The 16,831-nt window shown below is 44.7% G+C and overlaps 1 protein-coding gene across 1 annotated transcript in view; it reads right to left on the bottom strand.

Moving 5' to 3' along the window:
• Positions 1 to 16,831, bottom strand: part of LOC126337070 (uncharacterized) — a 108,505-nt gene that overhangs the window by 75,950 nt on the left and 15,724 nt on the right. Inside the window, exon 2 of the mRNA XM_050001438.1 lies at positions 15,333 to 15,490. Coding sequence (XP_049857395.1) covers positions 15,333 to 15,490 — 158 coding nt within the window. The remainder of the gene's footprint in view (positions 1 to 15,332; positions 15,491 to 16,831) is intronic.

Raw genomic sequence — 16,831 nt, 5'->3', positions numbered from 1 at the left:
TTGAACCATTTGAGCCAATTCCAAAGGAGGACAATATCTACACAAGTTATCCGTAAAATTTGGGTAGCGGCGTCTTTTAAGGAGTTCGCGAGCAAAAAATACCTATATACATCGAACCGGTGAAGTAATGCACTTGCGGCGGTTGTTCAGTGAGCGTTAAATTAACAAAAAAGCTACGAATGAGAAAATTTTACGTAATCTTCGTGCCCCAAAAAGAATCGACTCGTACTTTTATCGATTGTAGCGGTCGCGTGCAAGTGGCTGAGCTCGCGCTAAGCCTTGGCTTCGTGATATGCACAGACATCGTTCGTGTGGAACAGAGGGGGAAAAAAACCCGAGAGGTGCTCCTGAATATGCCATGATGGCACGGTGCATGAAACATTGACTGAACATAGCGCGGCACTTGATTCGGAATATCACACACGGCGAATTATGGATGGCGCTTTAAATACTTCAGTTTAAGAACTTGGGACGGCGAGTTTTTTTCCCGGTACGTGTGTAACACGCAGACGGGAGAGTTTGCTATCAGTTCATTATGGATGTGCGGAATGCTTTATGCAGCGCACCAGGTTACGCGGCGTGTGTGCGCGGCCTGCTAATTGCGACACTGGTGAATGGCTGAGCACGGGTAGACGCGCGATGTGGGCCCACACGCGCCGGCCTACCAGCTACACCGGGTCACACGCGACGCGGTGCGACGTGCAAACGGCCGCCGGCCGGCCTCTCTCTCTGGCTGCCCCGCTGTCGCTGCACATAGCCGTGACCGCCGTTTAGACATCGCAAGATGCACACACCATCACATCTGCCTTCGTGTTTTATCTAATGGTAATTTTCGTGAGAATGAAAGCCACCAATACCTAAACATTTCTGACGGAGACCATACGCTCTGTAATTGTCTTGACTAGCTGTCGGTTCGAGCCAGAAGGTTGGGACTCATTGGTATACAGCACGTTCCTGGTATACGTTCGTAGTTTACAGCACGATTACCTGCGAAAAGTATTGTGGGTTAAAATATACGACAGTAGAAATAACAGTAAACATGAGTCTGTAACGATCCGTTTTGATATTACTGTGAGTGTGTTGTTACGTGCCATCACAGACTTCAGTATGAAATATTCACGAAGTTAGTAGAAATGTATTTGAATTGAAAACTTTTCAATTAAATTGTCTTCAAATTTCACCCATGCCTACCTTAACAAGAAATATAATATTACCTCATCACGTTGCGTCTTGCAGTGTACTGTAAATTCGTAACTGTGTAAGGAGGTATTCTACGGTTGTCCTCGTAGTTGGATGCAATACTACACTCGTCTCAGCAGTGAATTAAAAATTCCCACAAAAATCCCCCCCGGATCCCTTCATAAATACTGCCAAAAGTGTACAAATTGCAGCTCTAATTCTACAACTGTGTCAGTGGCGATGCTGTACTCCTCACTTTTGAAATTAACCAGACAGGAAATGCATAGGATTACGGTGAGGTGATCTGCTGGACCAACCCAACTTTCACCATGTCGAGGGGTTAAGTGTCGTCTTTCACCACTACCAAAATATGCCTCAGCCTCGTTACTCATCTATTATATTCCCTAACTCCGAGGATTGCAACTTTAATAGTGGCAACTATTTATTGACAGTTCGTACAAAATAGAAACATGTTTCTCTGACCTTCAAGGTAGTCAACAGCATTGTGTATACCCCTTGCCAGCTATGTGAAGTCGTAAGACACTCTTAGCAGTGCCAGTTATGTAGGTAGTTCGAGCGGCACGGTCTATTGCCCGACGAATTTGTAGCAGTTCTTAAGCGAATGCCGTGAAGTGTTTCCTTCAATTCAGAAATCGAGTTGAACTCACGAAGGCTTAAGCCAGGGGAGTGCAGTAGGTGGTATAGCATTTAGCAGCTCCTTCAATCAAACAAATCAGTAACAGCTTCCACTGTACGTGCTAGAGCACAGCCCTGCAAAATAATGGTTAGGTCCTGCAGAAAGTGGCATCACTTCTGTCTATAAGCTGGTCGTATGTTGTGTTCCAAAAATGAACAGCGATGTTGTTCAGAAGATACGGAGAGACAGGAACTGTCGAAGACAGGCCTTGCTCAGTCTGCCCAAGGACTACTACTGCAATGGATGACTGCTACCTAAGGATTATGGCTCGGAGGAACCCTGACAGCAACGCCATCATATTGAACAATGCTTTCGTGCATCCACAGGACGTCATGTTAGAACTCACACTGTGAGCAGTAGGCTGCATGATACGCAAATTCACTCACGACGTCCAGACCGAGGTCCATCTTTGTAACCATGAGGCCATGCAGCCCGGTACCGATGTGCCCAACAACATGTCGAATGGACCGTCCATGATTAGCATCACGTTCTCTTCACCGACGAGTGTCGCATATGCCTTCAACCAGATAATCGTCGGAAACGTGTTTGGATGCAACCCGGTCAGGCTGAAAACTTAAGACACAATGTCCAGTGCGTGAAGCAAGGTGTAGGTTCCCTGCTGTTTTGGGGGGGGGGGGGGGCGACGTACGCCGCTGGTGATAATGGAAAGTGCCGTAACGGGTGTACGATACGTGAATGCCACCCTCGAGCGATAGTGCAACCATACCGGTAGGACATTGGCGAGGCATTCGCCTTCATGGACGACAATTCGCGCCCCCATCGTGAACAACTTGCCAATTACTTCCTTCAGGATAACGAGATGACTCGACTACAGTGGCCAGCATGTTCTCTAGACATGTACCCTATTGAACATGCCTGGGATGGATTGAAAAGAGCTGTTTATGGACGACGTGACCCACAAATCACTCTGAGGGACCTACACTGAATCGCCGGTGAGGAGCGGGACAATCTGGTGCAACAGTGCCTTGATGAACTTGTGGATAGTGTGCCAGCACGAATACAGGCATGGATCAATGCAAGAGGACGTGCTATTGGGTATTGGATCTGAATGTCTCGCTGTATAGTGGTACAACATGCATATCATGGGTTTCATGAGCAATAAAAATGGCGGAAATGATGTTTATGCTGATCTCTACTCCAATTTTCTGTACAGGTTCCGGGACTCTCGGAACAGAAGTGATGCAAACTTTTGTTGATGTATGTGTTATGTCTTCAAATGTCTGCCAATGTTGGACGCCTCAAAGGACGCACTTTTTTTTCCATAACCATTTACCGCGACAGAAAAAAATGATTCAAATGGCTCTAAGCACTATGGGGCTGAACATCTGAGGTCATCAGTCCCCTATAGCTTGAGAACTAATTAAATATAAGTAATCTAATGACATCACGCACATCCATGCAGGAGGCAGGATTCGAACTATAGACCGAAGCAGCAGCGCGGTTCCGGAGTGAAGCGTCTAGAACCGATCGGTCACAGCGGCCGGCTACAGCGACAGAAACAAATTTGTGATCTTAACCAACAAATGACACGAACAAGAAAGAAAATTGGTTCAGGGAAACCCAGTTACTTCAGCACTTTTCATGGACGGTTAATAATAATATTTTTCCCGTCCATACTATTGCAGAAGGTCAGAGATGAAGTGGCCGCTACTGGTTGGTGGGAGCAGTCTTCATGTTTGTCAGGAGGTGTTATATTCCAGCCTGTAGCATCCTCAGTTGGGATGTTGGGGATAGAAAAATGGAAGACTTTGTAGGGAGTTGCAGAAAAACCATTGGTGAATGTAACAATTATTTATGATTAGGCTGGTCTCGAACATTTAAATGTGCTCTTCTTCAACCTGCGCGTAGCGTAGCACCGTTCCATGTCGTCCCCGTACCAGAATGGTATGCATTATGAACGGCTTGGCGGTGTACGCGCGTAGCTGGAAGACGGGCTGCTTACTCGTAGAGTGCCGACATGCTGGTTGCTGACGCGGCGGTTGCCGAATGAAGCACTCGACACGGCTCTACTGCCAACGACAGGCAGCCAGCAACATGTAGTAGCGTTGCGGCAGGCAACAGCGTCACCTGAACACTGCATTACTGGCCTGAAGCATATAAGGCAGCTGGCAGACCGCGACCAGGTGGAGTCGGTTGGTCCTGTGGTCGTGCCTCAGACCATGACGTGGCGACATGATGCTCGGTGGAACATCGGGCACTCATGAGCGTGGTGCCATCCGGTGCAGCTGAACTCATCTCTACCAACAGAATGTTATCTATCTAGCGGCGGCGATCGTCACCTGGCGGGCAAGGTAACACCTATTTAGCTGCGCAAGGGAGTTAAATAAAACTATCTGGAGTTGACCATGTGGAAGACGCGCCAGGCGAAAGTTCCCACACAGCAGTTAGTGTCTCCGGCGACTGTTGCCTTGTGGAGGGAGACAGGCGTGCAGCTGGCGTAGCTGTAAAGAGTGCAGTGTGAGCAGGTTGTTGACTGCGTCTGCTGGCGGCAACGGCGGCCTAGACACGACAATGGATGCCTCTGTGGGCCGTTTTGTTGCACTACCGATACAATTCGGAAATCCACACGAATATCTAATTCCTTCAGCATACATTTTCCAGAATTCGGCGGTAGGTTCTGGAAAATATATGTGCTCTGTTTTTTTTTTATATGGTAGCATAACAGACTTGGGCGATAGCTGCACCCTCGGCTGAAAATCCCACTCGGAAATTTTGACCTATGGTATAAAATGTGTCACCTGCAGAGAAACGAGAATCGAAATAAATATTAATGATGTATACTGCGGTGACAAAAGTCACAGGATAGCAATGTTCACATTTTCAGCTGGCGGCAGTTTTCCTTACGCAAGGTACAAAAAGAAACGGACAGTGCATTGGCGGAGCTGTTCCAGTGCAGTTCGCGAAGCCGTGGGGTGTGTAGCCCGGAGCGCGGGCTGCCGGTGCAGTTGCCCTGGCGGCGCAGCACGCGGCCGGTCGCGACTGATCGCCGGTGCTCGCCCCGTCGGCGGCCTCGCCGGCCGATCCACCTCTGACGGCTACGGCGCCGAGCGGAAGATCTCCGCTGACAGCAGTCCAGGCCGTCGACATGGCTACACTACCAACCAGGACTGAGAGGGAGACCGTGGATAAGGCAGGTGTTCTGCAACACCGTACAAGCTGGTTTATTTTTTCCTCAGTCTGCATCATGACTGTTAGGGCCTGCCATTGAGACCTGAAGGTCAAGGGAAGGCATGATTGGGTTACGATTGTGGACGGGGCCGTAATCAGTCACTATTGGTTGCCTTTTACGGTTACACACATTTATTTTTAAAACACCAATTCCAGACTCAACAATACATAAATAAAATACCACACGTTAATAATGAAGGAATAAACAACTTTATAAATAATACTGTTTTCATTGCGTTACAATTTAGCAAATCACCGTACAGTGATAAAATTTTGCTTCAGGTTTTAGTGGTGCATGTGAATAATGCCTGCAAATTGTATAACGAATACAGTTAGTAGTAAAGATGTATTACTTTAAAACCTCATCCTTCATGCGGCAGTTTTACTGCATGGACAGCGAAACTGTAGCAAGCGATGATCTTTTTTTTTCTTTCATCACGTTATGAGTTTGTCAGCGAGTAAAAGTTTCGTAACGTTTGTTGCAAGTCACTTTGTCGTCTCATTCTCAAACACTGGATCACAACAGTCAGGTATGCATGCGTTGTTTCCTACATTGCATTTTCGCCTCCAGCCCCAGTTTTTTGAAAGGTAAGTGGTTCTTCCCCCACAGCGATTTCTTACAGACAGTAAGTAAAATGCATACAATGTTTGGTGGAAATCGGTCGAGTGGTTTAGGAGGAGATGTGGAAAATATATGCATTGAGCTGGCAGACTCGCATTGAATACCTAGCAAACAAACTAAGAAGCTTTGCATTTTCTGCGCAAATATTATCAACTGACATGGGCACACGAAAAGTAGCTACTTTGATTCCATTATTGGGTGTGGTATTGTTTTTTGGGGTAGCTCAATAAGCATAATGCGGATACTAAAAATATAGAAACAGTCATTCGAAACATGTGCATTGATACAGAAAAAAATCATTCGAGGTATGTGCACTGTAAATCATAAATCACCATGTCGCCCATTATTTAGAAAACTTAAAATATTAACTCTGCCATCCCTATAAATGTATGGGAGTATTACCCTTTTCTATTCCAGACATCAGTTATTTGAAGGAAATAATTTTTTTCTTTTACATCATACAAGAAGCAAAGCAAATTTTATGCTTCACAACCACCGCCTCAAACTGTACGCACAGAGCGCTCAAAATATGAGAATGAAAATTTATAATAAATTTAAAGGGAACGTGTTAATGCAGATAAATTTAGGTCCACTTCAAAGAAAACTATACGAAGCACTGGCACTGAAATGTTATTGGTCAATGGACGAACTCATGCAGGAAGAACTGCAAATTTAAACTGAATCTGACGTGTTGCATATCACAAGAGACATTATCTTAGTGTTATTATTTATTTTAGTTCTATTATGTGTTAATGTGGAAATCATTGTAACTTTATTGGAAACTGTTTGTGTCTCATGCACACAAATCATATGGATTGCAAATGTACGTCCTGAGATTAATAAACCACAATCCCACATGCACACATACATACATACGAGCATTCTGTACATCTATTTTATGATATGTATGGACTTCGCAAGAAAGTCCTGGAAGTAAGTGGTCCAGGAACAGAAGATAAGCCATCGAGTGACATTCTCATTGTCTGACAGGGAGCAAGAGGTCATTCTTAATATTTTTAAATCTCAGTCGTCACTGACGTAAGAACAGCCATGATGACTGTAATATTCTTTTACAACCAGATAATGAAGCTCCAATCGCTACAGGATGCGGTAATCGTCACTCGAGTCTGTTGTTGTTCAGGGGTAGGAAGAAGTTACTATGCTGCCCTGTACGTGTACTATCCACCGCTTTTTACCGAGCGAGGTGGCCCAGTGGTTAGCACACTGGACTCGCATTCGGGAGGATGACGGTTCAATCCCGTCTCCAGCCATCCTGATTTAGGTTTTCCGTGATTTCCCTAAATGGTTTCAGGCAAATGCCGGGATGGTTCCTTTGAAAGGACACGGCCAATTTCCTTCCTTGCGCTCCGTCTCTAACGACCTCGTTGTCGACGGGACGTTAAACACTAACCACCACCATCGCTTTTACCAGAAGTCAATTTTGTTGCTGGCCGTATATGACGAAGCCAGCAGCGTTGATGGATGACAAACTGTAGATGACGACTGTATTTTTGTGAATCACCTAAGTTTTCTAGAGAGTGTTTCCTTTTCTTTCGAGGCTATTCGCAAATATGCATTTGTGAGCGAGAAGTTACGAAGCAGGGCAGGAGGCTTGGCTAACGAAGGACGAGACAATTAGGACCCCCAAGTGGTTTGTTGTCCGAACCGTCGGCCTTCACAGAAGCCCGTTCAGTTGTAGATGCAGGCACTATTACTTGTCCGCAGCTCGTGGTCGTGCGGTAGCGTTCTCGCTTCTCGCGCCTGGGTTCCCAGGTTCGATTCCCGGCCGGGTCAGGGATTTTCTCTGTCTCGTGATGACTGGGTGTTGTGTGATGTCCTTAGATTAGTTACGTTTAAGTAGTTCTAAGTTCTAGGGGACTGATGACCATAGCTGTTGTCCCATTGTGCTCAGAGCCATACTATTACTTGCGAAAGCTCAGCTTCCCACTGGAGAGGTGGGTGGGCATTGCCAAGGTCCCAGTGGGCAAGGGAGTTTTTCCTTCCAAACACACTGCTGGCGACAGAACTCCGCACCGCCTGGAGCCAGATACCAGCAACGCCACCGATGCTGTCGTGTCGTCAGCTTCCCTTCTTCCGACGCCGAATAAGGCGACGATGTAGCCACCGACGCCGATGCATCTCAGAACACCGAGGGGACCGACAAATGCCGTCGATACTGATATTGGCAGAGATAACTGCATACAAGGCAAGTAACACTTCACAATTGGCTGTACTCAGTATTAACGTGCAAGCTATGTTGGGTCACTTCCTAGCCACCACAGCAGTGCAGAGGGCAAAGCTGGGTTCCCAGGCTACGAAATAAGATTCAAAATTAGATTATCAGAGTTGCGGGCTACGTTACGAAAAATTAATGTCGATCCACAGTCACATACACAAGCTGTGTCCAAATCAATCAGTGAAGCCCTTCAGGTGCACAATGAGAAATTTTCTCGCTATCTAGATGCTCCTTCTCTTGAGTTTCAGAAATAGTGAGATGTTCTGGGCAAAGTTCATGAAAAAAATAACGAAGCATGAGGAAATTTCGAAGTAAAATTAACTTCTGTGTAAGAGAAACTTCGGTGTACTGACGAACACGTGATCACCATAGCTAAACAAGTGGATGGGCAAAAACGACACTCGAGTTGCTGAGCGATTGGGGGAGACAATCCACTTTTTTTTAGTTTCAGGCAAAAGGATGGAGTTAACAAAGGGAAAATTAAAGCAATTTCAGGAGAGGGCGTTCAAATGATCGCAGTGCAGTATGCGGAACTAGAAACGATGCAAAAATATATTACTAGTAATAATCTGAACTGCAAATTTCTGTTTATGGCTTGAGAGTTTTTAGGTGTTATTCCCCCACAGAGCTCTCGCTTCATGCTACATCTCTCCGCATTAATAGCATCGAGCAATCTCTCGAAATTTGGCAGCCTTGAACGATTTTCAAGGGTAAGAGCCTACACATCAGCGAGTACGTAAAGTAAATAGTCGGTGATAGACGAACAATGATGAAAACCAGAGTAGACAGGTTGAGCAAACGAACATCTAGAACAGAACCAGAATGACAGAAAAATCATGAAGTTGCAGTGTTTGAGTAATAGAGTGCGGGAGAGCAAAGTTAATAACTAGCAGCATGCGCTCCCACAGAATCTCAGCAAGTGCGCCGTCAGTGACGGCTGCTACTGTCACAGAGATCAATCTGGAGAACTAACCAACACAAACAAGTCATTCCCGTGCTTGTGTCACTGAGATGCGAAGAGTAACAACACAGGTTGAGTCGATACCATGTGGCAGGGAACCCCGTTAAGCATTGCTTTACGTAATCTGAGAAACTGGCTCGATCCTATCGTTTAACGGAACATTCTCTATAGATACATCCTTCAATATAATTCCTATTCAACCGATTGTACCCTAGGCAAACTTATATAAGGAAGGTTAGCAGTTACGCCCATCAGAACAGCGGGGAGACTACCCTGTTCATCAGGAGAAGAAGAACTTCAAACCCAATAACAGTGGCTTTAAAGAAGATAAGGCAAAAGGGAGCTGTGAGGAAGGTGAAGCAGCATATGGTTCAAATGGCTCTGAGCACTAAACTTCTGAGGTCATCAGTCCCCTAGAACTTAGAACTACTTAAACTTAACCAACTTAAGTACATCACACAAATCCTTGCCCGAGGCATGATTCGAACCTGCGACCGTAGCGCCTAGAACCGTTCGGCCACGCCTGCCGGCGAAGCAGCATAGAACTGCCAACAAATCTAGCATCAAGGAGGAAGATTTCGTGCTGGTGTGAATGCTCCACAAATCAGGCCTGACTGATGAGAACACTGCCAAATTTTATTCGCGGTATAATGTTTCCTGAAGTATCAAAAAGGTACTATGTGATCTCTCCTAGTTAGTAGTCCATCCCGAAAATGGAGCAGAAAAACGCCTACAGACTATTAGTAATTTTTATGTTGTTTATCAGCTATAAATCAGCTATAATCTTCACCCTTCTGGATTTATGTCCTATTATCGTTTAATGTATTGTTGTTATCATGCTGTTGCATGATTACCCTATTTCTCCCCTTGTTGGATTTCAAAAAAAAGAAGAGAGTGACCATTAATCTGTGTGCTTTATAAATGTCTCCATGTAGTATTTATTTTCTTTTGTTCATTTATGTAGAATCATGTAGTTAGGTAAAGAACTGTCTGAGACTATAAGCTATTAGAAGAGAGCGAAGAGGACAAGGAAGTGAGATCTCTGTGGAGAGCAGACTTTTGAGGTAATCGTGGAGTGGTGAAGCTCAGGAAGAGCAGGGGAACGAGAGTATGGGTGCGATGGCTGTAGTGGCATGGGAGATCACAAAGGTGGTAACAGTGTAACACTGTTCCATTTGATGGAGGAGCACTTTTAGAAGTACCTCCAATGCGAGTCCGGTTTGACCGTATCACAGATACCGCCTCCCTCACAACCCCCACCCCCTACACTCCTCCCCCCCCCCCCCCCCCCGTGCCGTCTCCCTCCACACTAATACTTGTTGGAGATGGATTGAACCTGTGGGTCAATCGGCAAAAACGACAATCTAAGCAGGGTAGAAGACCACAAACCAGCAGACCGTTGACATACCCACTAATTCACACTCCCAGGCATGAACAGTGATACGTCATTTTTTCTTGCCTTTAACAAATAATCTCATCTGGTTGAGAAATGAAGTTAAGAGAGGAGTGGTTAAAACTGGAACAGAGATTACCAGAGCTAATAATAAGAAACAAAAAGGTCATCAATAAAAGACGAAAATTTGAACGTCTTGACGGGAGGATAAAGAAGCACTCCGGAAAGGGATTAAGTTGAACATGGAGAAGAAACATTCAGGACGAAAAAGGGATTAAATGGTAATAGGAGAAGCGAACATTTTTTTTGGAATCAAAGGAGGTCGTGAGAGGGTGATATGTTCCAACAAAAGCAAAAGCATTGAAAATGGTATCCATAACGTAATAAACACAACTGGGCTGTTGGAGGCACAGAACATCAGCATCAGTTTCAGCCTCTTGTTCGTCTAGCAACTCGCAGCGATTATGAAGAATATACATATTAAATTATCAGGGAGAGCACCCTTACGAACCGTTATTGTCCACAGTAATCGTACTTGAGAATGGTAACATTATCAGAAAAGAAGATCAAAATTTCATCAGTGTAATCATTACCAACGAGAAAAATCAATGAAATGTATAGTAATTAATTAGGTAAACCTTGACTTGTCCAAGGTGGAAGAAAACTGTGTTGTGTAATAGCAGATGCGTAATAGGTGGGAATAACGCTCGCTAACTGAAGTGGTACATATGTGAGTAAGAAGGCAGCCAAGGAAAAAGTATGTTTATTACAATTATTGTGTGTATTGTGTATTGAACTGGGGACCTAGAAACGAAAGAGAGGCTGCGTCTCGCCGTAGCCCTCAGTGGTTCACAGCTCGACAACAGGCCACACGAGGTTATTCTGCGATTCGGTCCCCCCCCCCCACCACCACCACCACCACCACGAGAACGCCTCATACCAGACGAGTGTAACCCAAAGGTTTGTGTGGTAGAGTAATTATAGTGTACGCGTACACGCAGACAGTGTTCGCGCAGCCGACATACTGTAACTGAGGCGGAATAAGCGAAACCATTCGCATTCGCCGAGGCAGATGGAAAACTGCCTTGAAAACCATCCACACCGTACCTCGACACCAATGCGCTGGGCGGATTCGTGTCGGGGATCGGAACGCCTTTTTTTTACGTATGCGACGAGTGTCTTACAAGAGTCACCTAAAATTCGGAAGTGGTGAACCGTCTAGAACATGAGTGAGGATATATGAACTTTTATTCTACATAGTTATCCCCCTGTCTGTTAGTTAAGGATAACAAGTATTTGTAGACAAACTGAAACTGTAAATGTTTAACTACAGGTTTTTGTTCGAAAATTGTTGATTTGTAAGAGGGGCGTACTGAACTAAAAATTTAGAAAACAATACACATTTATATACAGTGCCTGAAATGCAGTTTCCTCAAGAAAGAGGTAAAACTGAAAAAACTGCAAAACAAAAATATATCAAACATCGCTTCAGTCCTTCGTCGAATTTATATAAAACATATTTCCGCAATTTATAAACAACTTTCGAATTGATCGATAATAACAGATGTAAGTAGGCTGTTTAGGTTTTTATGTTGGTAACACCATGTAGCGGTTAATATGAAAATCACTGACTGTGGTGTGTGCAGTCTGTGGCTGGTTTACATTGTTGGAATTTGCTGTTGTAGTGTTGGGCAGTTGGCTTGTTAACAGCGCGTAGCGTTGCGCAGTTGGAGGTGAGCCGCCAGCAGTGGTGGATGTGGTGAGAGAGATGGCGGAGTTTTGAGAGCGGATGATCTGGACGTGTGTGTGACAGTAAATTTCTAAGAATGGATTTCATGAATTGATATATATATATATATATATATATATATATATATATATATATATATATATATGTGTGTGTGTGTGTGTGTGTGTGTGTGTATTTGAACACTATTGAGGTAAATAAATTGTTTGTCCTCTATTAAAATCTTTCATTTGCTAACTATGTCTATCAATAGTTAGTGACTTCAGTAGTTAGACTCTTTTATTTAGTTGGCAGTAATTGGGCGCTGATGACCACGCTGTTTAGCGCCAGTAAACCTCAAACACACACACACAGTTGGCAGTATTGGCGCTCGCTGTATTGCAGCAGTTCGAGTAACGAAGATTTTTGTGAGGTAAGTTATTCATGAAACGTATAGGTTATTGTCAGTCAGGGCCATTCTTTTGTAGACATTATTGAAAGTCAGATTGCGTTGCGCTAAAAATATTGTGTGTCAGTTCAGTGTTGATCAGAATAATTAAAGAGCGAAATGTCTGAGTACGTTCAGTTCTGCTCAGTAGTTTGAAAATCAAATAATGTAAGAGGATTACCAGCACAGTAATTCATAATTTTTTCTAAGGGGACGTTTCACAGGTAAGTCTTGCCTTTGTTCATGGTGAAGAACGTTCTCTTGAATACCATATAACAACAATAAATATATACATTTCTTATGTTTTTGCAAATGAACTGTACTTGCATCAAAATGAAATGGTTACATAAAGGACAGAAGTAACGTGATCAACTAATTTTTATGACTTATGCAGTGAAGAGCCAAAGAAACTGGTACACCTGCTCAATATCGTGCAGGGCCCCCGCGAGCACGCAGAAGTGCAGCATACCTGACGTGGTACGAACTCGACAGTTGTCATAAATGGTGCTGGAGGGAATTGACACCATATATCCTACAGGGTTGTCCTTCAATCCGTAAGAATACGAAGGAGTGGAGATCTCTCCTGAACAGCGCGTTGCAAGGCGCCCCATATATGCTCGATAATGTTGATGGCTGGGGAGTTTGGTGACCAGCGGAAGTGTTTAAACTCAAAAAAGTGATCCTGGAGTCACTCTATAGCAATTCTGGAGATGTGCGATTTCGCATTATCCTGCTGTAATTGCCCAAGTAAGTCGGAATGCGCAATGGACGTGAATGGACGCAGGTGGTCATACAGAATGCTTACGTACCCGTCGTGTCATGACGTGTCAGACTCCTATATCACTCCAATCGCACACGCCGAACAGCATTACAGAGCCTCCACCAGCTTCAACAGTCTACAGCTGAAATAATCCATGGATTCATGAGGTTGTTTCCATACGCATACACGTCCATCCGCTCGATACAATTTGAAACGAGTCTCGTCCGACCAGGCAACATGTTTTCAGTCATCAACAGTCCAATGTCAGTGTCGATGGGCCCAGGCGAGGCGTAAATCTTTGTGTTGTGCAGTCATCAAGGGTACACGAGCGGGCCTTCGGCTCCGAAAGCCAATATCGATGATGTTTCGTTGAATGTTTCGCTCGCTGACACTTGTTGATGGCCCTGCACTGAAATATGCAGTAATCTGGGGAAGGGTTGCACTTCTGTCACGTTGAATAATTTTCTTCAATCGTCGTTGGTACCGTTCTTGCAAGATCTTTTTCCGGCGGCAGCGATGTCGAAGATTTAAAGTTTTAAAGGATTTGTGATATTCACGATACACTCGTGATATGGTCGTACGTGAAAATCGTGTCTTCATCGCTACCTAGGAGATGCTGTGTCCCATAGCTCAAATTCACTTAAATCTTGACAACCTGCCATTATAGCAACAATAATCGATCTAACAACTATACCAGAGACTTGTTGTCTTATATTGGCGTTGCCGACTGCAACGTCGTATTCTTTCAGTATATATATATATATATATATATATATATATATATATATATATATATATATATATATATCCCTGTATTTCAAAACACTCGCTTATACGAGTTTCTTTAGTGCTTCACTGTAAAACGTAATTTGTATTCTGTAAGAATAGTAAATATATACTGAACTAAAGCTGAGTGATGTGGGGTTCTAATTACGTGGAAAAGAAACAAGAAAACAAAAAAATAAAAACACAGAAGCCGTCTGCTAGCATTTTGCCTCTTACACGCTTATTTATGTTTCTTTCGCTATCGATTTTTATCAATACTAACGATATTTCTACCATTTGCTCCGTCACTTATGTGGTTCACCAAAACTACCGAACTGCAGTTTTGTTAGAGCGCAATTCTAGTCAGAGGTGTCCTCTTCTGAGGACAATTACAGTCATTTCCAGGACTGAGACACTAATAATAGTTGGACAGACTCAGGCCCCAGGGGAAGTACACATATACGACTGACAGTAACACAGAAATGGCGCTCTGTGTAGACACCACTTGCTTAATAACATTGACTCACAACAACAGCAACCCGCCGATCTGTGTCCAGGCCCGACAACAAGGCAAACATGTCGCTCTGTATAGACGCCAGGCGTCAACATCAATATGTCGCCCTGGTTTCAGGAAAGACCCTGCAGGTTCGACAAGAGGTTCCAGCATCGCCCACCGGCAGCACACGCGTCCTGTCGTGGTGCTGGAACACGGCACTGTTTCTGATCTCCACGTCTCGTGACACGTGTCCTCACTGCAGGTGACAACTCACGGAAATCATTTAAGACTCTGTACGACCACTACTTGCCAGCAGTCATTTTCGCTCCGATCTCATACGTGTATATCCAACAGTAACAAATGATATAATAAGAACCACTACGTCTACATGCCACATCGGGACCATCCGACCGCCGTGTCATCCTCCGAGGCGGAAGCGGATAGAAGGGGCATGCGGTCAGCACACCGCTCTCCCGGTCGTTATGATGGTATTCTTGATCGAAGTCGCTACAATTCGGTCTACTTTAATCTTATAATAAGTAGCTATTTACATACGGAAGTCAGCAAAGTTGTACTCAGTGACTGCCTGATGCAGCAGAAAATGTGTAGACTTGCTGTGGGACGGATCTACGTGATAATGAGACTTGAAGGACAGCGCTGGCCCCGTTCTGGGCAACAGTAGTGGCGGTGTGAGGTGTCTTCTCAGTGTTGGCGAGAGATCCGCGGCCCACGGTCCAGGGCGCGTGACCGCCAATCACGGGCAGGTGCAGCAGGCGCCGCCGTCCGTCCGGAGGTCGATATTTTGGAAGTAGTTATTTCATGCGGGGCCGGGCCGGCACCCCGGAGCTAGGAGCGCTCACCCCAGTGGAGGGTGAACTTGTAAAGCAGGGGAGTTCTCCCCTCGGCAAGCAAGAAAGGGTGGCGGCCAGGGCTGCGGGGGTGGCAGTCGCCTAGCGGCGGCGGCGGCGGCGGCGGCAGAGGCGGAGGCGGAGGCGGAAGCGGGCAAATGCTCAGCAGCCTACACACACGCACACGCGCTTGCCAGGCATGGCTCTGCTGCTGGCGATGCGCATTTTTTTCTGGTCCAGTAGGTCACCGGCGTCTGCGCCGACCTGTCATCTTCCACGCACACACGCCTCCACTCGTGCAAAAACACTGGGTTTACTACGTCGTAGAAAAGCTTATTTGCAGGTACTGTCTGTCAAGGGGAAAGTATGTAGTACTACGTATATTATCGTTGATACCGAGTACTACAGAATATCGGCACGCTAGTAGTCCACAGTTTTAGTTCACTAGGTCAGTATCACTCGCGAATATTTTCGACGCTGTTAAGGCCAAAGCACGCTACGTGAATTACGTACTGAATTACGCAGGCGTTAACACGACATTCTAGGTGTGTGCAGCACACTGAAATTATGGAGAACAGTAATACATAAGCTACTTTAGGATGCTACTGGTCATTTTCCAATTTGGGCATTAAAATAGTTAACGATGACAAAAGCAAAAACGATAAATGATGACTTATATTAGCAAAAAATACTTTTCTGAAAAAGCATCCAATACCAACATAAACGTTGTGCTATGAAACTGTTGGGCGTTTAGCCTTATCTGGACACGGAACGTGCACAAAAGGACAAAACATAAACTTCTGAAATATGATGTTACAGAAGATGCTAAAAGACTGTTATAGCGAGTCACTAATGAAAAGGTACTGAATCGAATTTGTGAATATTGTTTTAGTCTCAACATGGCTAAAATAAGGAACTGAATGACACAACACATCCCAGGGCATGAAGGAAACGTTTATTTGGAGGTATGAATTAAACAACACCTAGATACAATAAAGAGCATTGTCATAAGCAATGGCTACACAGCCAAAACAATTGAAAATTTAAGCAGACAAATACACGAAAGCAAGAAAACGAGTGGACACACTGTGAAAGAAGAGAAAATATTCGCCAGTACCCCATACCTGGGCCCCATAACACAAAAAGTCGCCAGCCTTTTCAGAAAAACAAATGTGACAGTTGCATTCTCAACGAATTGGTTCAAATGGCTCTGAGCACTATGGGACTTAACATCTATGGTCATCAGTCCCCTAGAACTTAGAACTACTTAAACCTAACTAACCTAAGGATCACACACATCCATGCCCGAGGCAGGACTCGAACCTGCGACCGTAGCTGTTGCGCGGTTCCGGACTGAGCGCCTAGAACCGCCAGACCACCGCGGCCGGCCTCAACGAATTATTAGTTAGGAAAGTTACTCATCCATAACGTAAAATCAAATACACAAACATACAACAACAGCCTATTCTAAACTTATTTCTTGCATACGTCAATTGTTGAATAATTACATC

This window comes from Schistocerca gregaria, chromosome 1 (genome assembly GCF_023897955.1).
Source record: "Schistocerca gregaria isolate iqSchGreg1 chromosome 1, iqSchGreg1.2, whole genome shotgun sequence".
NCBI lineage: Eukaryota > Metazoa > Arthropoda > Insecta > Orthoptera > Acrididae > Schistocerca > Schistocerca gregaria.
The sequence above is the reverse complement of the archived record's forward strand: the minus strand, read 5'-3'. Positions and strand labels throughout refer to the sequence as shown.